Source organism: Xyrauchen texanus, chromosome 4 (genome assembly GCF_025860055.1).
Source record: "Xyrauchen texanus isolate HMW12.3.18 chromosome 4, RBS_HiC_50CHRs, whole genome shotgun sequence".
NCBI classification, from domain to species: Eukaryota; Metazoa; Chordata; class Actinopteri; order Cypriniformes; family Catostomidae; genus Xyrauchen; species Xyrauchen texanus.
In genome coordinates, this window is record NC_068279.1 from 50,425,418 (window position 1) to 50,453,412 (window position 27,995).

At 36.8% G+C, this 27,995-nt stretch overlaps 1 protein-coding gene and 1 long non-coding RNA gene across 5 annotated transcripts in view; one reads left to right on the plus strand and one right to left on the minus strand.

Annotated features, from left to right (window-relative positions):
* Positions 1-47: 47 nt before the first annotated feature.
* On the minus strand, positions 48-27,977 carry LOC127643127 (uncharacterized). 2 transcript variants are annotated; one of them, XR_007970458.1, is made up of 5 exons: positions 27,458-27,977; positions 27,084-27,356; positions 26,748-26,960; positions 26,357-26,472; positions 48-810 (listed from the first exon to the last, which is right to left on the minus strand). It is a non-coding gene; the product is annotated as an uncharacterized LOC127643127 (long non-coding RNA). The 2 variants fall into 2 exon arrangements; XR_007970457.1 differs by having other exon boundaries at positions 27,084-27,977.
* The window catches only part of LOC127643122 (beta-1,4-galactosyltransferase 4-like), a 38,093-nt gene continuing 12,950 nt past the window's right edge, over positions 2,853-27,995 (plus strand). For all 3 annotated transcript variants that reach the window (XR_007970455.1, XM_052125703.1, XM_052125704.1), the window contains exons 1-4: positions 2,853-2,928; positions 6,322-6,907; positions 16,172-16,404; positions 18,310-18,497. Coding sequence is in view for 2 of the 3 variants with exons in the window: in XM_052125703.1 (XP_051981663.1) it covers positions 6,601-6,907; positions 16,172-16,404; positions 18,310-18,497 (728 nt within the window). In the remaining variant the exon portion in view is untranslated. The remainder of the gene's footprint in view (positions 2,929-6,321; positions 6,908-16,171; positions 16,405-18,309; positions 18,498-27,995) is intronic.

A 27,995-nucleotide genomic window follows, 5' to 3' on the forward strand; every position in this document is an offset into this window, starting at 1 on the left:
AGTAGCTTTATACTGTTGGTTTCATGACCAAATCAAGTCAAGCCATTTTTATTTGTATAGCACCTTTCACAACACACATTATTTCAAAGCAGCTTTACAGAAATCATGCAACAGAAAATGAATCCGTAATATCTATAAAGTCTTAGTCATCATTGTGTAGTTTGATAAAATACAATTGTGAATTGTGTTTAAAAATAAGTAATTCAATAATAATTGTATTTAGAACCCCAGTGAGCAAGCCAAAGCGAAACCAGACTCACTGTAGGGACAGTTTCCCTTCTTGCTAACATCATGAATATAATGCCAATATTAGTTATTTGTGTGCAGTGCAAGTCATGGTTTAAAATGATTAAACTAAGTAAGTGTTAAGGGTCAGTGTTTAAACAAAGATTTTGTAAAAACTAAGATTAATGACTTATGTCTTTGAAGTTCATCCTGGATTAACTGCATTGTCCTTTGTGAGTTGGCCGATGAAGGGTTTTGTTAATTCATTGATAGTCTATGTATTCCATTATAAGAGTGTAGTCCATCATTAGGCCGAGGTGATGCAGGCAGAGATCAGTGAGGTGCATCAGTTCAACCAGCTGGTAATTTCAGTGAGGTCTATCTCAAGTCCATCGTTCAGGCAATGGCATTTGATGGCCATGTCTTATGGTTGGAGTTGGCCTCGGTTCATCCTCTGAAGTCCATCGTAATAGACTGAAGTGATGTTTGGCTGGCACCGGCTGCATTTAGTCATCATCACTCATAGACACGTAGCAGTGGAGTCACGAAACAGGAATGGAGCTGGATCCAGCCGGTTCTGGTTACCTTAGGATAGGAGTCCCGAGGTTAAGAGAGGGATACAAATAGAATAATATTAGCATAGATGCTATTCAATTTATTGCAGAGTTATAGATCATGACCAATGTTTCTGGTTCTGGCAGACCTAACTAAAGCAGCCAAATTGTAAGTTGAAGGATAAATTAGGTGTATATTGGCTAAATAGATGAGTTTTTAGTCTAGACTTTTTCACACTCTTTATACCTCTGTTTTGTCGGCACTGAGTTGGACATTTCTGGCCATCCAATCTTTGATTTCATCGATACACTCTGCTAATTTGGAGAATTGTGAAATTTCTTCAGGTTTTTAAGAAATATAAAGTTGGGTATCGTCGGCATAACAGCGGAAACTTATTCCACGATTCCTGATAATATCTCCCAGGGGAAGCATATACAAGGAGAAAAGTAGAGGCCCTAAAACTGATCCCTGTGGCACTCCATACTTTTGTTTGGTTTGACAATTCCTCATTTACACTGACAAAGGGGTAGCGGTCCGTTAATAAGACCTAAACCATGCTAATGCAAGTCCACAACATAATTCTCCAGCCTATTCAAGAGAATGTCGTGATCTATCTTGTCGAAGGCAGCACTAAGATCTAATGGCACTAGAAGTGAAATGGAGCTGCGATCAGATGATAAGAGCAAGCCATTTGTAACACTGATAAGTGCAGTCTCTGTACTGTGATGGGGCCTAAATCCAGACTGAAATTTTCTATCTAGAGTGCTAGAGAAGACTTTATTTATATTTTCTGTTATTTCAGAGACTTTGGGGCTTATTGTGTGTATGAGATAGATTATTAGTGAAGCTATCTTTAGTAGTCAAAAGAATAGTTCTACCTTAAGGTTAGTGTGGTGTAAATTGAGTGACATTAGCTGATCGCAGCATATAAGAGACGAGGTAATGATCTGAGATGTCAACATCAACTCCATATGACAGAATTAAATCTAGTGTATGATTATGGCTATGAGTTGGTCCTGTCACATTTTGTCTGACTCCAAGAGAGATGAGAATATCGATACCAATGTGTCATTTTCTTTATCTATTTGAATGTTGAAGTCACCAACAATTAAAGCTCTATCTAAAGTAACTACAAGATTTGATAACAAATTAGCAAATTCGGAATAAGGCCGGGTTATCTATATACTGTAGCAAGGGCAAAAATAGTTTTTTTTATTTATAACTGACAGTGCCACATTATGCATTATTAATTCAAAAGACTTAAACTTACATCCTGTCCTCTGAGTAACACCAAAAACTTCACTGTAAATTGTAGCAACACCTCCTCGACCCATCAGATGAGGCTTGTGTTTATAACAATAACCTGGGGAAGCAGATTCATTTAAACTAATATATTCATCCTGTTTAAGCCAGATTTTCGTTCAAACAGAGCACATTCAAACTATGATCTGTAATAATTTAATTTACAATCAGTGCTTTGATAGAAAGACATCTAATGTTTAGGAGGCCTACCTTCATATGATATTTTTTTCTAAATGATTTAGTGAGAGTTTTGTGTTTGGGGAACAGACATAGTCTCTATGTGATGTCTAGGTGATACAGTCTCTATGTGTTGTAGTTTATGTGACCTGTGTGACATAAATCAGTAGTATTTGAGCAGTGTAATTAGTAAATAATCAAGTTAACGTCTATCAAAATGTTTGCGTTAGCATGTCAGAGACAAATCCAGCTTTTTCGCAAAAAAAAAGAAGAAATTCTGGAGGCTTGCAGTGCACGATCAAACATAAGAGACTACTTTGTTGGGTTCAAAATGTTCATAACTTTCAGAAAAATAACAACCACAAAAAATACATTATTTTCCTGTGACAGTACATACACCGTTGGATATTGCTAGTAAACTAATTAAATAAACTAGTGAGGGTGTTAAAGTGTGTTTTAAGAGCGTTTTCTTTTTAAAAGTCCACAGTGCTCATAACACACAGAAACACCCACGTAGAGAATGAGGTATGCCTCGTACGGTTTTCGAGCAGAGGACGTTGCGAATGCGTCTGTGACGTCACTCGTGCGTCCGTGTTTGCGGAAGCACTGTATGTCGTTGCAACGGTGTTTCATTTCGGCGACACTGACGGCACAGCTGTGTTCACAACCGTGAGTCGTTTTAACATTTAATTATTTTCTCTTTTATCATAAATGTGTAATATATAAAATAATAAACAAGAGCTCACCTGCGGACCTAGCTTATGATCGGATAATACTACATGAGTAAAGTTTAATCGCCAGCCTCTTTTGTGAAACTGCGATCAGACACCGAGAATCACGCTGAAGTAGTCTCATAACAATCTATACAACTTTAACTGAATTAAATTGAAGCAGAATCAAATAAATCTTTAGTTGAATCGTCTGAAATAAAGCGCATTTTACGTCAAATATGTTGTTCCCCAAAACGCATAATTATCAGATCAATATCGCTATTACATTTCTACTAACTTTAAATAAAAATTATTTACAAAAGAGGTTTGGGAACGCAGAATAAATCGTCTCTTAAAGATGATGACTTTCTTAATTCGTCTTGTTGTTGTAACTTAGCCCTGCATTTGATTTAAATGTAATTGCTTATTTTAAATGGAAGATTAACTGATATCAAATAGTTTTATAAAACAATAAATTCTCTGTTATCCCAGTGAGTTATACCCCATTGTTTATCCTTTACCATAGACCTGAGGGTTGTCAACCTTTTTTGACCCAGGGACCCCCCTACTCAGACTCTCAGTTAGCTCAGGGACCCTCAGTGTAATAATGGTACATTTTACACTTTTCATTTATGAAGAACTTTAACAAATGGTATTACATTATGCTTAACATGTGTTGACTTAGTTTCTCAATTAACTACCACCATAGAGAGATTTACATGTTTTAAACAATGTTTAATGTGTTTTAGAAGCATCGTAATCAAACATAGATAATATAAGACATGGTTTCTTTCAACTTTAAAGTGAAACTTTTATCTGTCTGTCTGTCTTTTTATATATATATATATATATATATATATACACACACACACACACAGCTCTAGAAAAAATTAAGAGACCACTGCAAAATGATCAGTTAAAGCACACATTTTCATTTGAATCAAACACATACCTGGAAATAGTAAATCAAGAGAAACTGATAATTTTGCAGTGGTCTCTTCATTTTACAGTTTTTTTATATATTAAATATATAATATTTACATATATATATATATATATATATATATATATATATATACACATGCACAGTATACTGTATATTAAACATTTAGAAATATAGGAACCACCTGCTGTACATTTGTGGACACTTGGTAGAAACACCTTGCCATATAAATCACAATCATTGATCATGTTAATAATCATAAATGATCATAAGTGGTTTGATGTGGCATGGAATTATCTGCTAGCTCACAGGACAGGAGGTCCTGTTAACAATTGCCCTTCAGGAAACAAATAATGAAAAGTACACAACAGACTTAAACCAGTAAAGTATGTCAACCCGAAATATGAGATGGATGAAGGGTGGAGGTGACGGCAGACAGTGTGTATGGAGAAGAAAATTAAACAGTATTCTTCAAGTTCATAAACCTGAGTAATGAAACAGTAGTTTAGTAAGAAACTAGTGTAAGTGAAAATTATACATTTTTCCTTTTTCTTTCTTTTATCTTTTTTTCTACAAAGACATTAGGTGGAAATGTATATTTTATAGCATACTTGTTTAATTTATATCTAATATAATAATATGAAAAATTATATGAAGGTATAATTTTAGATGCTGTAACTGGTCAGCATTTCTTTTAGGTTTTTCGTAATTTTTAGTTGCCTTTTTACCTGCACACAATTCACCTGCATTGTGGCATAAATTGTAAAAGTACAAATATACTATGTAGTCTCTCCATTGAAGACCCCATGAGATCACTTGATGAGCTCAGTTTTCATACCCGTGTTGACATATACTGTTTGTTAAATACTTTGCTACATCTTGGCATTTCTAATTAGAAGTTGGTGTTGGAAGCGGATAGGGCCGAAATGAATAGTCGACATTATCAACAACGTCGACAATAAAAAAAATTGTCATAAAAATGTTCGTTGTCGAATAATCATTTGATCTCATTTAACGTATTGTGATCATGTGAATTAAGTACAAACTCAGAAACTGGCATTTCTCACGGAGGTCAGCGCCATTTCTATGAGTCGCTTGAATGGACCCGATCTAAGTGGGAGAGTTTGAAACTCTGATGCTTACTCTGGCTCGTGGACGCTCATCCGTCGCTTAGATTATAACATGATGGCTCACGACATATTGAATCATAATATATGTGTCATGATGTTTTTTATCACTGAAATATGCAGCTTTGTTTTTTTTGTGAGTTAAAGATGGATTGAGTTGAACAAAAAGGTGAGAGAGGGTGGTCTTCCATTATACACTGCAACAAAATATGTTTTTGATTTGTTTTTGTTTTGGCTTGTTTTCCAATATAAATATCTAAAACTCCTTTTAAACAACGTACATTTACTTTAGTAGCTATACTGCAGAAGAAAAAATTGTTATCCAAGTATGTTGAATATAATATTAAAAATACAAATAATTTAGAATATCTAAAAAAAAAAGAAAAAGAAAAGATGAATTCACCTGAGAAGCAGCATATAAGATATTTAGACAATAGATCTTGAATATAGTATATTTGTCTTTACTGCACTCACAGAAGTATAAAAGAGTGAAAAATAAACCCTTACAAAATACACTTATGTTCAAGAAACATTCTCTGAAAGCAATTCTTAATATGTTATATTGCTTCTAAAATAAATGTATATATATTTTTAAGGATTTTTAGACCATTTTAAATGGGAAAACAAGACAAAAACACTTGATAACAATAGGATTTTTTGCAGTGATTTCTTTTTACTGAATAAAACTTAAAATATTTTTTTCCCTTTAATTCAGTGAATGCCATTTACAAGTATTTTTAAAAGATGATTTTGTCCTCTTTATTGTTAGTAAGAACGTTTAATACAACCTTTTAACTTGAGGCACTAGTTGAATTGTCAATTAAAAGCTAATGATTAATCTTTGTAATAATCGGCAGAATAGTCGAATAATCGTTCTAATAATCATTAGATTAATCGATCATCAAAATAATTGTTAGTTGCTGCCCTAGAAGCAAATATATATATAGAATATTCAAAATATATAAAATATTAAGCATTTTCGTGAATATCGCAATGAATTTAATGTGCTTTTTGTTTGGACATTAAGGGGATAGTTCACCCAAAAATGAAAATTCTCTTACGATTCACTTGCGCTCCTGGCATCCCAGATGTGAATGATTTTCCTTCTTTTTCAGAACACAAATGAAGATTTTTAGAAGAATATTTCAGCTCTGTGTCATTTATTTTAATAAATAGTCACCTAATAATGATAAAAGAATCAGAAAATAGATGGACTGTTACATTGCAGGATGCTGCTGTTGTGTCAAGTAACCTAATGATATTTTTATTTTCTGCTTTACAGCTTTTTTAGGAAAAGTCATCTCAGAGCAACAGCTCTGATTTGTAAGTTCCCAAAACAAAAATTTTCCACTCCAAAAAACAAGATGAACAACAAAAACAGGATTAAGAGGCCTTTGGAGGAAATCTTTACAACTTTAAGAGTGACTTATTAACTTGAAGCAGAAATTAAGCAGCATTCCTGTGGACCAAGAGACAAATGTCTCTTTTCAGGACTTGTGTTTTTCCTCCCATCCTCCTCTGTTTCTGTTCTATGGTCTTCACCTCAAACTAAAGTCCAGTCATGGGCGTCTGTCACTCTGTGTCCAAGATCATGCGGAAGGGGAAGTGTCTCTTTCTTCTGGTGTTTTGTGTCTGCATTTTAGCGTGGATTGCAGCATTCTTGAATGATGATACAGTGAAGGCCGTCCAGGAGTGGCCAAGTCCTTTCGAGGTAAAGAGTGGGGAGGAGTTTCCAAAGATAGATCTTGAATCAGAGATGGAGCGGAGCGCGGAGGAGCACGCGGAGGAGCACGCGGAGGAGCACGCAGAGGAGCACGCGGAGGAGCAGTCCTCCAAACAGAGCTGCATGGAACATTCGGCCCTGCTCCGTGAGTGTTAACCATCCTGATTTTATCTGTTAATAATGTTTTAATGGGTTAATCTCACACTGATGTCGTTCTGACCTTGTATTTTCTTTCGGTTGTGGAACAAAAGCAGATGCTAGACAGAATGTCACTGTTTTCTTCTGCTTTTAAATTTACACAAAAGTTTAAGACATTGCTAACTTATAACTAGGGCTGTCATGATTACTCTATTTAATTTGATTACTCGATTAAAAAAATTCCTTGATTAAAAATTTGAAGAATCGACAAATCGAAAATAATTGCAGTTCATGGACGAGAGTTCAAACACATAACGACAAGGGGTGTCAGCTGTGTGACAGCGTTTCGCTTTAGATTTGAAAAACAATTCAGATTTTAAATGTAAATGCAACCTTCCTCCTCATTTTTTATTAGATTTCATGATGATTAAGTTTGTAATAGTTTGTAGAGCCCCACTTCTGCTAAATATAGTATAGTTTATGGCAATTATCAAAGATAAAACTCAATGTGGGAAGTCAGAGAATGTTATTTAGTGAATAAAGCTGCAGCTCTGTATGCTGTCAGTCAAAGCTCAACATGAGCTGTTGAAGCCACACCGCTCCGAGTCCCGTGCCCGCAGACACAATATAATATTTGGCATATACTGTTAATATTGTATTCCGTGTTGCATGTACAGTAAGTGATAGTTAAAAAAAAAACAACAAACTGATAAAATGGCTTTTTATTCTCAATATAATGTTTAACCATGTATAGAACTCATAAACTCAAACAAGATTGGTAAGCAGACATTGTTTCTGAAATTTTTTTATATTTGATTTCCATGCGGTGGCAGACTGGGACTAAAAAGTGGCCCTGAACTTTCTGGCCCAGAGCGGCACACCATACCCGGCCCCCAACACACCACACCGGCCCATTGATTGAATTTTATGGCTCAATTAAAAATTTTAGCGTTGAAAAAAAAAATACATTTCTAATGACTGCTAGTCATGATAGGCCCAGTGTTTCCAAGTTTCTTTAAAACATAGAAAACTACTGCAAGTGTGATGATTGGATTTTTTTTAGAGAGAGAGCACTAAAAAAGCACTTTATATCTTAGACAAATAACATGTCTGAAAACGTTTTTCCCATCATACAGTTGTTAGGTTAAAATTGTACATACAAAAATACAAGGTAAAGTTTATTTTAGGTGCTGTGACAAATGACGCAAATAAACTATTGTCTTATATACAACATGTATAATAATATATTATATATTTATATACAGCTATACAAGATCATAAAATTATGTTTAAAATAGTTAGATGAAGAAAGTGTCACACAGCAGGACACTGATGACAGTGCTTAAAATTTCCGACACCGATCCCCAATTTTCATCTCGTCAATCGATGCTGATCATTTAATTTTTTATCAGCAGCTCTGTCAAAACTGGTTATATGTAAGCTTTCTGCTCAATGTCACTGTAAACTAAATTTCCCTGTTGGTAAAACCATAGTTGATGCCTAGCTTTTGCGGTCAAAAATAATTTTGATTGATTGAATAATTCAGTATAGACAAAATATAAATGTTATGCTTTATTCTAGGCCTTAAAAACTAGTAGGCTTATACAAACTATTCTTTACTGTATATAAGATAGTCCTAAAGAATGAGGCTTGATGTCAAACAGAAAATTTTGGTTAGTTTGTCACCATTTAATTTCATTATTTGTATTCATTATTTTATTATATTTAATTTAGAAATGCATTATATTATAGTAACTAAATATTTGATATAGATTTATTATAAGTATGTTCCTTTTCATTTTGTTTGATGTTGGTAATATTAGTTCCACTTTCACTTGTTTCCACGGGGAGAGTAATAAGGGCGACATGCTCTCTTGTGAGGTAAACAAATGACAGGAGAATGAAGAGATGTTTCTGGACTCTACAGGTGTTACTGTTAATGCTGTTTGCTCAGCAATCATTTAATAAAGATGTTTGAATTATACCCCATCTTGTATTCTGCGACATTATTATGATACCAGTTTCTTGCGGAGACTGCGATGCTGCTACCGCAGATAATAATAAAGCTTCACGCAGGACGCGCAAGTTTAGTGTAAATAAAGCGTTCTGTTACTCTAAGCATGAGAGGGAGTTGTGGAGCACAGAACCGCTCTGAAAACACTGTAACAATGCGCTAATTTAATATAGACTGGACTGAGCAGTGCAAATAAACTTTGAAGGGAGCAGACTAATTATTTAATTAAATCGCAGGATTTGCAATTTAATTATCGCAATTTAACCCTACTAGCGGCCCACCGGAAAAATACCCGGTGCTCCCGATGGGCAGTCCTCCCCTGTTTCCATGGCCTGTTTTCTCATATATGAGTTGTAAACTGAAATGTCTAGATCGTGTTCAACTAGAAAAAGTCAAAGTAGATCTTGCATTTGAAAAATAATGGTGGGCACACCTGATGTAGCCAATCTATATCAGCTTGAATTATATAATTTTTTAAATTAAAGATTTGCTTTGGGTGTCTGTTGGCTTTAGATATTGTTTGCACAATTGTTTTTTTTTTTTTTGTTAATCAATCGTAGAGTGCATCAAAATTTAGGCGAATGAATACATTTTAAACGAGCGTGACCACCTCGACAACTTTATGCATTGAGTTTTTATATAAATTTTCAGATTAATTGATTAATCGTCAGAATAATTGTTAGATTACTCTCTTACCAAAATAATCCATAGTGACAGCCCTATGTTTTACTCCCATTTGTATTTGCATTTTTTCCAAACTTGACAAATAGTAGGGATATGGGCTGGATAAAATATAGATTTCCTGTATTATCTCGATCTTCATTTGATCTCAATATTCATTCTTTAAATCCGAAGATCGATCTTTTAATATGCGAAGTTGAGCACAGAGATCCTTTCACTGCATGTTGAGTAAAAGTTTGGTTTGCATAGATCTCATCTTTGAATGCATTAAATGGTATGAGTCAATCGTTTGTCATTGATAATGTCTCTTTTAATTATTCTCTATTGTAGATGAATAAATATCTTAACCTGCAACTTTTTCTTCTCATTTTTGTACATTAGGGATATTACAATATTAATGATAATGTTAAATGCCATTTAGCCTTTGATACACATGTTTGTATTTGTGTTGGTAAAGGGGCACATGAGCTTTAAGGCTGATTTTTGCTACTTCGTCTAACTGGTACTACTCCATGTGGTGGCCAAAGCATTGGTTGGCATTTATTGTTCTGCGTTGGTGTGTCTGTGTCGTTTTGTGAGTACAGTCAAAATGCTAACTATATATTTAATAAATAAACAAAAGCAATGCAAGCAATGTAATTTCTGGATTCAGAAGAATCTATACAACTAAGAAGTGTTGTCACGGTACCAAAATTTCAGTATTCGGCAGAGGCGGTTCCAGCATTGAAGGACATCTGGGGCTTAGCCCAGACAATTTTATTTTCACACTAGCAACCACTTCTCTGTAGTCCAAAGCTGGTGAGAGGGTATTCTTTGAGATTTGCTGTGGCTGGGCCTGTTTCTACAGTTCCTAAATCTTCCACTCTAGTACTATCCTCGACTAACACATCCTCTCTCCTCCCTGAATCATCTGTGATGCAAAAGAACAGATACAGCACATAACTTATTGCAAATCAGCTTCAAACAACTAATTCATCAAGTGCTACATATTTCAAATTGTAGACCAATACCATTGAAGAAAATGTATTGGGAAGAGCAGATCAGTGGGATTGCCCTAAGATCTATCATGATTCTTTAATTTTCATGTACATTACCATAAAGTCATCACAAAAGAGTTATATTATAGTGAGTAAAGTGAGGTAAAAAAATACTGAATATAAATAATTTATATTTTTTGACATAAATAGTCAAAATGTATAAGATCCTAAGTTAAAGCAATACATGAATAACTTTAGTCTAAGTTCATTGACACACCATGGCATCGAACTGTATATAATTCTCATCATCTCTGAGAATAATTCATCTGTCAAAATCCCTTTCATTTGGAGCATTGGGATAAACAATGTTTAACTTTTAACTTTCTCTAAAGTAAAGTGACTGATTAATTGTTACCAGTTTCCATGCCGGATTCTGGCACAGCTGCTGCTGCTGCTGCTCCTCAGTCTGTTGCTCATCTTTGCTACACTCTACAAAACCATTTAATCAAATCAAAGTGTATATTTACTACAAACTAATATCACAAAACAAGTCACACACACATTTTATGCTAATGCTCATTGGTTATCCTTAGCGAAAACAACACCTGATAAACAAGAAAGGTACACTCCGAACAGGACTCGAACCGCGGTCTCCGGCGTGAGAGGCGAATGCGCTAACAAGGAGGCTAGAGGCTACAACATGTAATGACAGTCAGTAGTGGACCTCTTGAGGTTTAGCCTACTGTGGGTGAAAGCCAGCTAGATGATGATCTTCAGACTTTAAGGACAAAAACAAATGAGAATTCTTACCCACTGACTTCTTTCGGAAAAATCCCCAAAGCCTCATTTGCTTCATTTTTGCTGTCTTACCTGCTAACTGCTGTTAATTCGCCACTAAGTAACGTTAGTTGATGTCAATGACTGTGCAAGCTCCTCCCCTACCTGCTGCATATTCAACAGAGAGGAAGAAACGGGGTGACCCATAGGCTACCGACAGCAAAGGAACTTATTCTATAGGCTAGATTATGCCTATGTCTATTTTTACAGGCTGTATGCAGTATGTGCAAAGCCAAAGCACAATGAAATAAGGCAACTTATGATTTCGGGGGTTTACATAGGCTTTTTTTCCGGTTTCATATTTGTCAGTCAACTTTTCAAAATACATTCGGGGCTACACTCAAAACATTCGGGGCTGAAGCCCTGGCAAAATCGGCTGCCGCCACCTCTGGTAGTCGGTACCAATACCAGTGAAATTTCACGGTTCTCGATACCATTTTCGGTACCAAGCAAAAACTGGTTACTAAACAACACTCTTTTATTAACAAAGTCTATAAAACATTAGCAGCAGAACTAAGAACAAAAATATGCCATTGAGCAACACTTTAATTTAAATATATTATTTTTTAATTATAACAAAACTGAACAATGTATGCTTAAAGTATTTAACACTTATATATACTTTTAATTTAAGTTTTTAACAAGTACTAAAAAAAAGCCTAAATAAACAAGCATACAATAGAATTAATAAACAATTTCCAAACTAATGTGCAAAGTGCTCTCTTATTAATAAAGCTGCATATTGCCAATTTTCTTCATGATAAGAAATGCACAGTGACATATATTATGATTAAATAAATCATGAGTAAGTTCTAATTTAGCTGCATTTAGTGTGCGCTCTCGAGGGAGGAGTTCCCCGAGGCAGAGTCTCTCTCAGCCAGGTGCAGTTTCAATCTCTCCCCCTTAGATCGGGACATTCGCGCAACTCATAGAAGAGGCACCAACCACACAGAGCAATGCCAGTTTCTGAATTTATAGTTATTAACATGACCTGCTTCTGTATTATTTGAACTTTAATAAAGTAATTTTACTGCATTTAAGATGTTACACCAGGATGTTTCCTTTAAAGAGCTCCGCCTCCGCTTATTCCACAACGGTACATGCTTCTGAATGTACTCTTTTTTTTTAATCATTCTCTAATACTTTGGGATCTACATAAAATAAACTGAAAGTTTAGAGTGTATCTGTACTGATCTGTGTAATTCTTCCTCCATCAGGTGTGAATTGCTGCTCTCACGCCTCATCGTTACCGTACGTTCACACCAGAGGCGGCGAGAGCGTCAAATCGACCGGAAGTCATTCATTTTCAGTGACAGCCAGCGTCTCTCCGCGGCGAGAAGATGGAAGTTCAAGTGCAGTCAACATTATGGTAATGAGCTGTGACGCGGTTCGGCGGCAACCTATTGGAATATAGAAGTGCTCCGCTCTAGCGAAGTCTAGAGAACACAACCGTGTAAACGTTGGTTCCCACCAAGCATTCGTTCCGAAGATAAAATGGAGGAGAAACGAATTATTGCCGTGACGGGTTTCCCTGTAATATATGACCAAGACCACAGTTATTACTACAAATGTATTTTATTTTTTATAACAAACAACTATAATTATAATTACTTACTGCCATCGATCGATTAATTATTTTCACATTTTAAAGAGTACATGAGGATATACGCTACTTGTGATAGGTCGGCAAAAAGTAAATGGTCGACATGTCTGGATGTTTAAATTGCGGCCCCTTTAAATATAGTTCACAAAACAAAGCATTCTGAACAAACGTTGCCGCCTATTTCAACTACGTCAGAGCGTCCACGAGCGTCCTTGAGCGTCGAAGGCAGGGCAGCCAGAGCGAATTTTGACGCTCTCGCCGCTTCTGGTGTGAACGTACAGTTAGGCTACAGTTTAATGTGATTTCATGTTACGTTAAATGAGATCAAATGACTATTAGACAACGAACATTTTTCTCATCAATTTTGTATTTTCGACGATGTCGATAATGTCGACCACACGTTTCAGACCTAATGCAAATGATAATATGCTTTTAAACTCGCCTGCTTATTTGCTTGAATTAATCGGGGTGTCTGTCTTTCATGTGCTTTATTAACTTTGATGTGTTTCCTCCTTTCAGCAGAAAATTGTGAAAATACCGTTTACAAATAGGTTTTTGCTGATCTATGATGTTTCTCTTTTCATCAGCCTCAAATTACCTGGCTTTTTCCCACTTTTAATTTAAAAAAGATTCAGTTGAGGCTCCGCAGCAGCAGCAGCTTTGCTTGTTGTGAGCGTTCGAAAGTTCCCGCCTCTGTGTGGGTACCGGGTAGACTCGGTACCCCGGTACCTTCAGAAATTCTGGTATCGTAAATAATTTTTTGTTTGAGTACCAACTTGGTACCAGTATTTTTGACAACACTAGTTCTAAGTATGTTGAAATGAATTGAAATTTAGGTACATATTATTATAGCATTGCAAGCAAAAACTAAATGAGGAAATAATCTTCTGATGGTGTTGTGAGGGTACTCGCGGGGAAAAAGATTGGGAAATGCTGCCGTATTGAAGGCTTTGCATCCCATTTTGAAGGATAAAAGGGTCAGACACCGAGACTCTTAAGGAGGACCCCCATTCTGTAAAATGCTTTGTGTCCTGTATTCGTGTGAGACCTTAAATACCTCGTATTTAACCAGTATGTTACATGCGCAATAGCACATCTCTTTGGGGTGGTAAAGCCAATGTCTGTATTATTTTAAGAGGTTTTCACTACTTTGGATGCCCCATAACATATACATCAGAAGTGATCGTCCTTATGCTGTGGTCCCCTTATAGAATTTACCTGCACTGTAACAGTTTAGGAGGGCTGAAAAAGATAGAATTAAGTGTCTTTCTGAACTCACTTAAGTAATTTTTATGGGAAATTTGGTTTTAAATCGTCTTACCGCATGGTGGTTATAATTTTTTCCCTTCTAATTGCTTTGTGAAGATGTTATTTATGATGTTCTCATTGCAACACCTGATGTAACAACTCGTTGCGCACAACAAATTATGAAGAAAACACATGATATCCAATCTGGCCTACAAATGTGGTTTGGATCAGGCTTGTAAAAAAATTGGTTTTCCAATCAGTGGGCATTTTTAAAACGGGATGGCCATTTTTCAATCACTTTATACAATTTGCTTACTACATTTAGATTCCCTACTTTCATTGGATAGTTGAAAAACGCCCGTCCCAGTTTGAAAACGCCCACAGATTAGGAAACACCCATTGTTCCTCAGAGATCTGTAGTTAAAAAAAAAAATAAAAAAAAAGCATTTTCCTGTATGCATCACCCAGTGTCACTTGTGCATGCCAGGTTTCAACACAAAAATAAATGAATAAAAATGATTGAATAATCCATGAATAAATTTCACATTTTCCTGTTTGTTGTTATTTATTTGCTGCTGATTCATTTACTGATACAGTTCCTGAATATGTATAAGTTGGTATATATTTTGATAATGTATGTGTCATATTTCAATGGAAATGTAATTTATTACTGTTGATAGTTATATGTGAGGCAAAGTAAGTTCATCAGCCATAATATGATAACACTGAAATGCATGGCTTCTCAACACTTGTTTACAAATTTGTTTACAAAAAGGTTGCTTATTGGATCAATAAAGGTTAACACCATATTATGTGACTACGGTTTACTTTACAGAGTGCTTAAGAATTACTAGCTAACTCTTGCGTTAAGAACAACCAAATTAAGAACAGAGTTAGTTACAAACTAACTAGTACTTACTAAGCTCTTAGTGTGAACTTTACGTCCCAGTTTAAGACTGCTAGTGCATTCCTACCAAGATGATTATCAGTGAATGATTGTTTGAATTTCGCTCTGTTGCTCACACAATTACTTTAAAGTGCACAGTTCATACGGACTACTTTTAAGGTGTTTTTTTGCTTTGAGTGTAAATCAGCATACACTTTCGTTGTATGGAAAACAGAAGCTCAGACATTTTTAAATGTATGCATTTGGGATAGTTCACCCAAAAATTAAAGATCTCATCATTTACTCACCCTCATGCATTCACAGATGTGTATGACTTTCTTCTGCTGAAAAAATATTTTTAGAAGAATTTCTCAGCTTTGTAGATCCATACAGTGCAAGTGAATGGTGACCAGACCTTTGTAGCTCCAAAAATCACAAAGCAAACATAAAAGTAATCCATATGTGTGGACAGTGTATAAATCCATATCCTCAGAAGTGATTGGTGTAGGTGAGAAACAGAACAATATTTAAGTCCTTTTTACTCTAAATGTCCAATTTAACTTTCACTTTCAGATGTAAAGTGAATGTGAAACCCAACATTCTGCCAAACTTGCAAGCTTGAAAATGACTTCTTTTCATCACATTGGGCTCAAGATCAGCAGAAATTTCAAGTATCTCTAAAATACTGCCCATTTAAAAATGTATGTTTTTTTTAGTCACTCCACGGGACTAAACATTCATGAGTAGTCTACCTTATTTAGGGAATGCGCATATATACTGTAGATTGTAATAGTATTTCTATCCATTTTCATTTTGATACGTTTCTGTATTTCACAGTTCATGATGAGGACAGTCAATTTGAAAAATTCTAATTTTATGTTCATGGACAAAATCAGTGGAATTTGCTGTCCTGCCGAATGACGTAAATATAACAGAAAAAAATGCATGGCCCTTTTTCTTGATTTCAGAAAAATGACACATCACGTTACCCGCCTTTATTCAGTTCTCTGTGTTCTGTTTCATAGGTGGCGCGCTCAAGCTGTCATTTGATCCCTCGCTGACGTTGGGACAAGTAGAGAACGAGAACGCTGAGGTCAAAAAGGGTCAGTATAACCCCCCAGACTGTACGGCCAGACAGAGTGTGGCCATCCTGATTCCTCACAGGAACAGAGAGAAGCACCTGCTGTACCTTCTCCACCACCTGCACCCATTCTTACAGAGGCAGCAGTTGCACTACGCCATCTACATCATTCACCAGGTAGACAAAACTGACCCATCAGCCCTGGGTTTTTTTTTTTTGCCAGGCAATAATTTGACAGTGGGGAGCATCAACTGACTGGGTGAGTGTTCCAGAATTAAATGAGTGCTGCTGTCTGATAACATGTCGGGTGTTCTGTTAAGTACTGCGGGTGCAGGGCGGGTCCATGTTTACTCAACTGGACCCGTGCAGGACACTGCTAGTAGATATCATACAAGGTTTTATCATGGCTGTGAGATTAAGGGGTGATTGTAACAGTATATATGAAATAAAAATAGTATGGCCTTTGATTCTTTAAAATATTTTATGATTAAGATTTCATTTTAAATATTTATTTGGAAGAAGGTATGACTTCTCAGCTGAATATATTTTATTTAAGAGAATTTAACTCATTAGAAAAAATTATAAAGAGGTTACCTATACTTTAACAGCTAAGAATTAGAAGGGGAAAACTATTTAGTAATATTAAAGATTATATTAAAACAATGATATTATTATTTTGTTATGTGCTCCTATTTGCGATTACAGCTGCTGAGAAAGTGACAGTAAATTTGGCTTAATCCACCGCCCTCATTTTCCTCTTCTAGATAGTCATTCAAGCATAATAGTGGATTTTTTTATTTTGGTCTTGGAGCAAATGGGTAAGCGAAAATAATATTTGCTGTAATCTCCCATTCACTGCTGTCAAAGTTTACACTGCAAACGTTTACTTCCGCGTTCCAAAACTCTAATTGTGAAAAAGATCTATTCTGCCCTCAACTGGTTGCTTTTCCATTCAGGAACAATTCATTTAATTTGCTTTTTATCTTTCATTGGTATGAATGATTGTCAGATTTATATTGTTTTAATATTTTAGTAGGGTAAATTGATTCTATTTTCTCTCAAAACACTAAATGGCAACAAAAACTACCAACATTTTTTCCTAAACATCTGTTTGTCACGATACACTACAGATGATTTTCCTGATCCATGAGATCTTTGCATGTGGTTAAGTTTGATTTTGAGGCAATTTGATCAAATTTTTTACATTTTCATAAATGTCGCAAATGTAGACAAAATATTTATTTATCATTTTCAGTTTTGTTTAAGGTCATAAATAAAATCTTTTCAAAAACTGTCCAATAAGTACAAGGAAAGTATTTTGGATAAAAAGACCCCGTTGCAGGCGCTTCAGTCCCCTATTAAACACATTGTTTTTCTTTAGTGGGGCGAATTGATTTGTTATGAAGAATGTTCAAAGTGGGCTCCCATTGACTGATGCAATCATAAAGATTAGTTTGTTTATAGAATACTTGACTTGTAATAAAATGTCAATATTTTTGAAATTAACAGGAAATGGTTGACTTTTTCTGAAAAGTTATTTTGAGTAAGCGTCATCTGAAAAAACATATCGCTGTCTTAAAATTATATGGGGGGGGGGTGCAGCAGGTGGTTAAAAAAAACAAAAACAATACTAAATGCAAATAATTAAATGCAACTAAACATTTAATCGTGCATAGTTAGGAATGCTAAATAAATAGGCTTATCAGCTGATGTCCAATCAAACAGCAGTGTTTTGGCACAAATTCTTCTGTCATTTAGTTGAAGCTAGATGAAATGGGCAGAGACCATCATGGACAGGAGCTTGACATGCCCTCATCTTAAAAATATGCAAAATAAAGAAAATATGATCCCAAATAAATTATATACGAGTTTACTTGCAATGAGGATAGAACATGGTTTGTGGTGACCACAATATATTGTTTTTAAAGCATGATATTACTGTAAGTAATTAATAATGGTTTCATATTCTATTAATGATATGAAGCAAAACCAGTCGAGAACCACAGTAAGGTCAGCAAAATATGAGCACTGACAAAATGATAGACCTGAACAAAACTGTATGTACATGTGTTTGTCTTGTAGGCTGGAGAAGCTACATTTAACAGGGCAAAGTTATTAAATGTTGGATACCTGGAGGCTCTCAAAGACCAGAGCTGGGACTGTTTTATCTTCCATGATGTTGATCTAGTTCCAGAGAATGATCAAAACTTATACATGTGTGAGGAGCAGCCCAAGCACTTGGTAGTGGGCAGGAATTCCACTGGATATAAGTGAGTAATCACTTAATGTGGTAATAAGTTCTTTTTCTTAAGACACAGGAGGCTTTTGTATGTGGTAATTGTGCCAAATGTAACCATGGTGATCACTTAAAGGAATAGTTCACCCAACAATGAAAATGATCTCTTTATTTACTATGGATGTGCCGATACAATCAAATATCTACTGTATATATTGCAATATTTTTGTCATGATATTACATCGATACTTTATGTATCAGTATTTATATTCATCTATTTGTGTATTCTTATCGTGTAAACACACCACAAATTTGGCACACTGTGACTTCCAAATCAATTTAATGAGCTGACCAAGCATGCACTTCATCAGACACCAGTATATAACTGGAATACATGTATACCCCAAATTAATTGGAATTGATTTGCAATCTAATCAAATTGATATTGTGGACTTCCGGTGACGCCATGAGCGAAGAAGCAGCCTGATTTTCTACTCTGGGGAAAGGCCCTGAAAACTAGCCGAAATCCTACTATATAACCCAAATTTCATTATAAAGTATTGTCAAACAAAATCGATTATGTCTACACTCAAAAAAGAAGCTGACAAAAGAGTAAATCTACAAAAAAAGAAGAACGTCAACATGATGTAGTGGACATGGACGAAGATAAAATGGCGAAGGTGCTCGCGGAGTTACAACACTTGAGACAGGAACACACCGACGCTTCTAACAACACTAAAGCTACGCTGTCTAGGGTGGAAACATCCCTGAAAGATGTACTTGAGAGAACGGCTAATCTTGAGCAGCAAATTGGCGACATCAACCAGAGAATGAGTGACGTGGAAGACCAACTAATCCGTCATGATCGTGTGATGCGCTATTTGCTAGGAAGAGAAGCCAAACTTTCAGCTAAGTGTGAGGATCTTGAGTCAAGAGCGAGGCGTAACAACCTGCGCATTTATGGGATACAAGAGGGAGAGGAGAAAAACGACATGATTTCCTTTATAACTGACATGATACGGACCTCACTCAAATTACCGGAGGACATGGATCTCGGTGTGGAGAGGGCACACCGCTCACTGACCCTGAAGCCTAAAGACTCGGCACCACCGCGGTCAATAATTGTCAGATTCTCTAGTTACCAAGTCAAAGAACAAATAATACGAACGGCATGGAAAAGCTGTGACGTCACCTATCGGGGCCAGAGGGTGTATTTTGATCAGGATTACACGGTGGACACTCAGAAGAAACGAAAACAGGTTCGTGAAGTTATTAAGCAACTCAAACAGAAAAATGTGAGAGCTGTGTCGCCCTTTACTGCACAGCTGAAGATTTATTTGGACACAGGAGTGAAGACGTTCCCTACGCTTTCGAGAGCGACAGCGACTCTGGGCGAGTTGGGAATACACGTCAAGGTGGACGAGCGTGAGAACTGTCGAGAAGAGCTTTTGCGCAAAACCTGGACCACAGCATCCGAAGAAGCGGCAGAGGGAACACTGAGCATCGCAGACATGCGGGCATTCATGTAAAGAGACAAAGTGTAGCGGAGAAGTAGGCATTCATTACCGGACTTTGCAAACATAAGTGACAAGCAATGTGAGAGTAGGCTAATAGGTATGTAAGTTACAATCTTAGTATGGAAAAGGTCTTTCCCCTGCTGTGGGAGAGGGTAAGTCGATTATTTTTTTTTTTCTTTTCTTTTTGTTCTGCTTTGTTTTACTATGCTTTTTGCGAAGGCAACCCTGGGAGCAGCCTTTTGCTGCGAGACTGTTGCTACTACACGGAGTGTGTTAAGCAGAGGGCTTTTGTCACGCCCCTCCGTCTCCATAGTGACCGTCTTTAAGGTCGTCGGTTTGTTCTATTTACTGTTTGGAAGTCTGTTCAATGTTCTGTTCGCTTTTTTTTTTTACTATTGATAAACATTATTACTCTGAATATCGCAAATGTGCAATCATCTTCTGAAAGATACACGCCCTGCAATAGCCTTCATAAATGTCGAAGACTATTTGGAGAAGTGTGTCCCTAATTTGCCCATAATATGCATATGGAGAAACTAACAATCGTTTCATATAACGTCCATGGTCTAAACCACCCTATAAAAAGAAAGAAGATTTTTAGCCAGCTAAGGAAAATGCACTGCTCATTTGCATTGTTACAAGAAACACATTTGAACGAATTAGAACACAAAAAACTTAGGAGGGAGTGGGTAAACCAAACGTATAGTGCATCGTTTGGGAATAAAAGAGGAGTAGCCATTCTAATCAATAAGTTACTGGCATTTTCCACAGAAAAGGTTGTGCAGGATAAGAATGGGAGATATGTACTGATAGTTGGTCGATTATGGGAAGAGTACATAACCATTATGAACCTGTACACTCCTAATGAATGTGATAAACTTTTTTAAAGTAATAGCAAAGGTAATTGCAGAGAATGCAAAAGGGATCTTACTGGTCGGAGGAGACTTTAACGCTGTACAGGAAGGGAAACTAGACAAGACCCCGGCAGAAACAGGCCCACAAAGTAGAAAAACAAAAATACTCAACAACATGTTAATAGAACTAGGCTTGGGGGACCCATGGAGACTTAAAAACCCAAATAGGAAAGACTATACCTTTTATTCGAATGTCCATAATAGTTATTCAAGGACTGATTTTTTTCTGTCTCTCTCAAAAGCATATGTACAAAGTGATTTGTATCTATATGACAGCCATTACACTGAGTGATCACGCCCCTGTTATTTTACAATTAGATTTGTGTAAGGACTCTTTCTTTAGATATTGGAGGTTAAATGTATCACTACTTACAAATAGAGCAATAGTTCAGGAACTAAGACAAAGTTTGACAGAGTACTTGGAACTAAATGACAATGGGACGGTGTTGCCGCCTGTTTTGTGGAGTGGAGCCAAAGCAGTATTAAGGGGAAAATGCTCCAAATTTCATCTAGACTAAAGAAACAGCGCTCCGAGGAACAAACTAAACTTGAAAACAAAATCAAACTATTAGAAATTGAACATAAAAATACAGGGACAAGTAACACATTGACAGAGCTAAAAGAAGCTAGGAAAGAGTTAGATAGGATTCTTACCTACAAAGAAGAAGGGGCCTTGAGGTTTTCTAAACAGAAATATTATGAAATGGGGAATAGAGCTAGTCGCCTGTTAGCTTTCCAACTCCGAAAAGCACAGTCTGCCAGAACAATGTACAAAATAATTGATCCCACCCGTAAGACGCTATATCGTCCCAAAGAAATAGCTAATGCCTTTGCTTCCTTCTACAGAAACTTATATAAGGAACCAAATCCATCAAATGATGGACAAAAACATAAAATAGATACATTTCTTACTAATTTAAATTGAACCACTCTGTCTGGAGAAGCAGCAGCGAGTATGGTATCAAACATAACCGAGATTGAAATAAGAGAGGTGATCAACAAGCTGAAAAATAATAAATATCCAGGGACAGACGGGCTCCCTGGAGAATTTTATAAATGTTTTACAGACATTCTACTACCAGTATTGACGAAGGTTTTTAATTACACGCTTAAAAGCGGTGAACTACCTTCTTCGTGGTCTGAGGCCATTATTTCAGTCATCTATAAAGGAGGAAAAGATGCAACCCAGTGCAAAGGATATAGACCAATTAGCCTATTATGTACAGATTTAAAACTTCTGACTAGTATTTTAGCTAAAAGGATACAGAAACACATTAAAAACTTATTCACCCGGATCAGACGGGGTTCATTCCTAACCGCCTGAGTGCTATTAACATAAGGAGAACTCTGAACGTTATAACACAGGCCAGAGGATATAAACAAGATTCCCTGCTGATCAGCTTTGATGCGCAAAAAGCATTTGATACAGTTAATTGGCAGTTTTTGTATAGCACACTGATATCTATGGGTTTTCACCCACAGTTTGTGGAATGGATAAAAGTAATATACACAAATCCCAAATCGCGAGTCAGGGTAAATGGTTGCTGTTCCGAGTTCTTCTACCTTGAGAGAGGAGTGCGTCAGGGGGATTGCCTAAGCCCCTTACTCTTTGCTATAAACATCGAACCCCTAGCAGCATCGATTAGACTGAATAACGAAATTAAGGGTATTGCAGATAAAAATAGGAGGGAGCACAAGATCTCACTTTTTGCAGATGACATTCTTGCATATATCAGTGATCCAGCCACATCTCTACCCTCACTTGTTGAAACGTTAGAGAAATATGGCAGACTCTCGGGCTACCAAATTAACCAATCTAAATCAGAAGCAATGTTATTAAATGGCCACCTACCCACTAATGTAAAGAGTAGATTTAAATTTCGAATGTCTAATCAGGGATTTAGATATTTGGGAATCTTTGTAACCCCCTCAATCATCACAGTTGTTTAAAGCAAATTATGGGAAATTATTGGATGAAATCAAGAAAGACTTAGCAAGATGGGAAAGATTACCTCTTTCACTTATAGGGCGAATAGAAACCATTAGAATGAACGTTCTACCTAGATTACTCTCTTTTTCAATCATTACCTATACATGTCCCCATGCCCACGTTCACTACATTAAACAAATGGCTCTCAAAATGTATTTGGCAAAACAAACGTCCGAGAATTAAATTGAAATCTCTTATGTGCCCTAAAGAGCTTGGTGGGCTTAATATAACAAATTTAAAAAATTACTACTGGGCTGCACGACTTAGATCAATGGTCACTTGGGTTTGTCGGGATGAAGAGGCAATCTGGTACAAGATGGAACAAGGGGACTGTCAAAATATATTTCTTGATACTCTTCCATTTGTCAACCAAGACACATGGTCTAAAAATAAAATTAACAATGAATGGGTTCAGGCTACACTTACCACCTGGTCTAAAATTAAAAAGACACTGACTCTTCCCGGTTCACTATGTAGAGCTATTCGAATAAACCATAATACTGAGTTTCTCCCAGCACCCGGATTAAATAACTGGACCGGAAAAAGGGTTGATTCTGTTGGGTCAAATGTTTGAGAACGAAGGTCTATTGTCTTTCCAGCAGCTACAACATATGTATGACCTCCCAAACCAGGACTTGTTCAAATATTTACAATTGAGACACTATTTACATAAACATAAGGACTGGCAAACTTTACAAAAGCCACCTTCTGATATTGAGAAATTTTTCATATCAGTAACAAAAGGGACAATAACTACTAAATATATCTCTCACTTTTACAAAATATTACAAAGAGAAGCTACTGAGGATACAAAAATTATAAAGGAGAAATGGGAACTAGAAATGAATATAATAATTACGGATGAGGAATGGGAACAATATCAAGTAGTCCAATGCTGAGAGAATTTGAGTGGAAAATCAAAGTAAGGTTCTTTAGGACCCCTTTTATCATATCTAAGTTCAGTGGGACTTCAGACAAATGTTGGAGGGGCTGTGGTCTTGTGGGAGATCACACTCATATATTTTGGGATTGTCCAAAATTATTGAACTATTGGAAAGACATACAAGATGAAATTGATAATGTTTGAGTATTAAGATTCCACTGGACCCATCCTTTATTATTCTGGGAATTTTTGAGAACAAAATTAGGACGAATTATCATTTTCATCTCTTGAAAATCCTGATTGTACTTGCAAAAAAAATGATTACAGTCTCCTGGCTGAGACCGCAGCCCCCCACAATTTCTCAATGGAAAAACAAGGTGAAGGAAGTGTACTATATGGAACAAATTACAGCAAGATTGCAGATGAAAACGGATCTATTTATGGACCAGTGGTCCCCCATCCAAATGTATATTCCATGATACCTATGTACTGTGAAGCTTATGCTGACTATATATATCTATTTCCTTTTCTCTATGGACGATATAAAGGCTTTAGGGGAGTGATGGACATGTATATTGTATGGGATGTATCCATGTATATTGTACCATCCAGGGTATCGCATTTGTGTGTTGTGAATTGCACTTTTTTTGATTTCAATAAAAAATAAGTAAAAAAAAAAAATTGATATTGTGATGTATCGCAATATATATCGAATCATGACATGTGTGTTGCAGTATCATATCATGAGGTGCAAGGTGATACACAGACCTATTATTTGCTCAGCCTCATGCCATCCCAGATGTATATGACTTTTGCAGAACACAAGTTTGAAAATTGAAAATTTTTAGAAGAATCTCAGCACTTTAGGTCTATACAATGCAAGTGAATCGTGGCCAGAACTTTGAATCTCTAAAAACCACATAAAGCAGAATAAAAAGTAAATAATAAATAAGTAATCCATACCTTCTGAAGTGATATGGGGTGTAGGTGAGATCAACATTTAAGTCCTTTTTACTCCCTGCCCAGTAGGTTGTGATATGCACGAAGAGTGCGAAACGCAAAAAACAAAAAAGAAGATGTGGAATTTGGAGATTTATAGTAAAAAAGGACTTACATTTTTCATCTGTTTCTAACCCACATTTATCATATCGCTTCAGAAGATATGGACTAACCACTGGAGTCATGTGGATTACATTGATGCTGGCTTTATGTGATTTTTGGTGATTCCAATCACCATTCACTTGCATTGTGAGAACCAACAGAGCTGAAATATTCTTCTACAAATCTTAAGTCACATACATCTGGGATGGCAAGAGGATGAGTAAATGTTTCGAGACTTTCATTTTTGGGTGAGCTATCCCTTTAATACAGCCCTTTTTATCTGATAATGTAAATTTAATTTATAGTATGCTTATCTAGACCAATATGAAATCAATGTGTTCAAATACATTTGTGTTCATTTTGAACAGTACTGTATATTTATTGTTTTACATTTACATTTATTCATTTGGCAGATGCTTTTATCCAAAGCGACTTACAAAAGAGGAAAACAAAAGCGAATAATCTTAAGGAGACATTTGTACGAAAAGTGCCATACAAAGTTTCACTAGCATCAGAATGGCATTCAAAACAGATTTAAGTGCAACAAGAATTTTTTTTAATTTTTTTTGACAGAGTGAGTCAGTTTCACGGATTGAGTTGGGAAGGTCATTCCACCAACGTGGAATTGGTGCCTCTTTGTGTTGGTACAACAAGGCGACATTCCTTAGCTGACCGCAGGCTTCTGGCAGGAGTGTAGATCTGCATAAATTATTTTAGGTATGCTGGAGCAGACCCAGTGACTGTTTTGTATGCCAGCATCAAAGCCTTGAATTGAATACGTGCATCAACCGGCAGCCAGTGGAGAGAGACAAAGAGTGGTGTAACATGTGCTCTCTTTGGTTCATTAAAGACCAGACGTGCTGCTGCATTCTGGATCATTTGCAGAGGTCTAATTGCACATGCAGGAAGGCCTGCAATGAGAGAGTTACAGTAGTCCAGTCTAGTTATGACAAGTGACTGAACATGCAGTTGTGTGGCATTTTCAGAGAGGAAAGGTCTTATTTTCCTGATATTGTAGAGTGTAAATCTACATGATCTTGCAGTCTTTGAGATGTGGTCTGTGAAATTTAGCTTGTTATCGATGGTTACCCCTAGATGTCTGACCGTTTTGGAAGGCGATACTGTAGTTGAACCCAGCTGCACAGTGATGTTGTGTTCAACAGCAGGTTTGGCTGGAAAGACAAGGAGTTCGGTCTTGGCTGGGTTGAGTTACAGGTGGTGCAACTCAACCCAACTCAACCTGCAAGCCAGGTGTTTGACCGAGTGTTTTGTAGTGAATGTATTGCTGATGGTTGTAACATTATTTGTAAAAAATTTGGTGAAGATATCTGCTGTCAGTGATGTGGTGGAGGGGGAGGACAGAGAAGTGTGTTGAATATTCTAAATAAGCTACTGTGTCTGTGGTGCTGTTGATCTTGGTCTGGTAATAGGAGGTTTTTGCAGCTTTAACTTTATCTGAAAAAGTTGCAAGCAGAAGTTGATATTTACCTAGATCTGCTGGATCTCTAGATTCATGCCATCTCCTCTCAGCTGCTCTGAGATAAGTCTGATGTTCACGAAGAACGTCAGACAGCCCGGGGCTGGATGGTGTAGTATGAGATGGTCTTGAGGAGAGAGGACAAATGTTGTCTAGACAGGTTGTTAAAGTAGAGTTAAGTGTGTCTGTGGCAGTGTTTACATCAAGCGTGGAAAATAAATGTATTGTGGGAAGAGAGGTAGAGACATCAGTGGAAAGGTGAGAGGGAACTGAGGTTACGGCGAAAGAAAACCAACGGTGGTGTCTGTTTTACTATAGATGGGAGAATCATGTTGAATTTAACAAAGTAGTGACTAGAGACATGTAAAGGTGTAACAAGAAATTTTGAGGTAGTACAGTTACGTGTAAAAATGAGGTCCAGCTGTTTGCCCGATCTGTGAGTTGCTGTGGTGTGTAGTTTTTCCAAATCAAGTGAGTCCAGAAGAGTATTCAGTTCAGTGGCCTGGGGCTTGTCTTGGTGTATGTTGAAATCGCCAAGAACCACAAGTGGCCTGCCATCCTCTGGGAAGGAGGACAGCAGGACATCCAACTCCTCAAGAAAGCTTGTCAGCTGACCTGGAGGGCGATAGATCACAACAACATGTATTTTTGTGGGATGCATTGTAGTAACGGCATGGAATTCAATAGATGTATTGTTACATAGTGGTGAAAAAGTCCAGTAATTATGAATGAGCAAACCTGTTCCCCTACTGGTATGATGAGGGATGTGAGAGAAGGAGAAGTTGTTGGAGAGAGCAGCAGGTGTTGCTGTATCCTCAGGACGTATCCGTCAGTGCCAGGATGCTGAGGGTGGACTGTGTGGCAAAGGCTGGAATGAATGCAGCTTTGTTCACAGCAGCCTGGCAGTTCCAGAGTCCCACTGATAACGAGAGCGGCGAAGGTGCTGAAGTGCAAAGTGGCCGTAGGTTGTGTGGGTTGCATTTGGTCTTGCATCTGTATCTTGTGAATGGTCTACAACAGATAACAGGGATGTGCTTGAAGGCATGTGTTATTAGTGAACTAGACATGTTAGTATGTAGAAGTAAAATAATAAGAGATAAAATAAAAAATACTTAAGTGCTATGGTGAGTGGCGCCTTGTCAGTGTCCTTGCTCGGTGGACTCGCACAGGTAGACTCGCTGGTCTTTACCCAAGTAGGTTTTCACACGAGGAGGGCTTGACATGAGAGCTGCCGCTTCCGTGTCAGCATTCAGTCCAATAAATACACACTTTTAACGAGCCGTTCAGTGGAAAAAGCAGCCACGCCTTAATGCTACTTAGCACAACAAAGCTTGTCACGTGGTCAACCAAAACTAAGGGGTGCCAAGCACGGGAACAAATGTGACTTCTGTACACAGCAAATAAATTATGCTGCACTTTAGTAATAGATAATACTCTAAAACAAGTGAAGCACTGTTTGCATACACTAAAACAACAATAGTTTTACACACACTGGATAACCAACCCTAAATCTAGCAGCGAATACTTTGGGACAAGTCAAAACAAATATAGTAGTGAATTCTATGGGACAAGTCAAAATAAATATAGCACACACAAACACTTTAAGCGCCGCGTGTTCAAGACAGTAAACAAACAGCACTTGATCTAGCA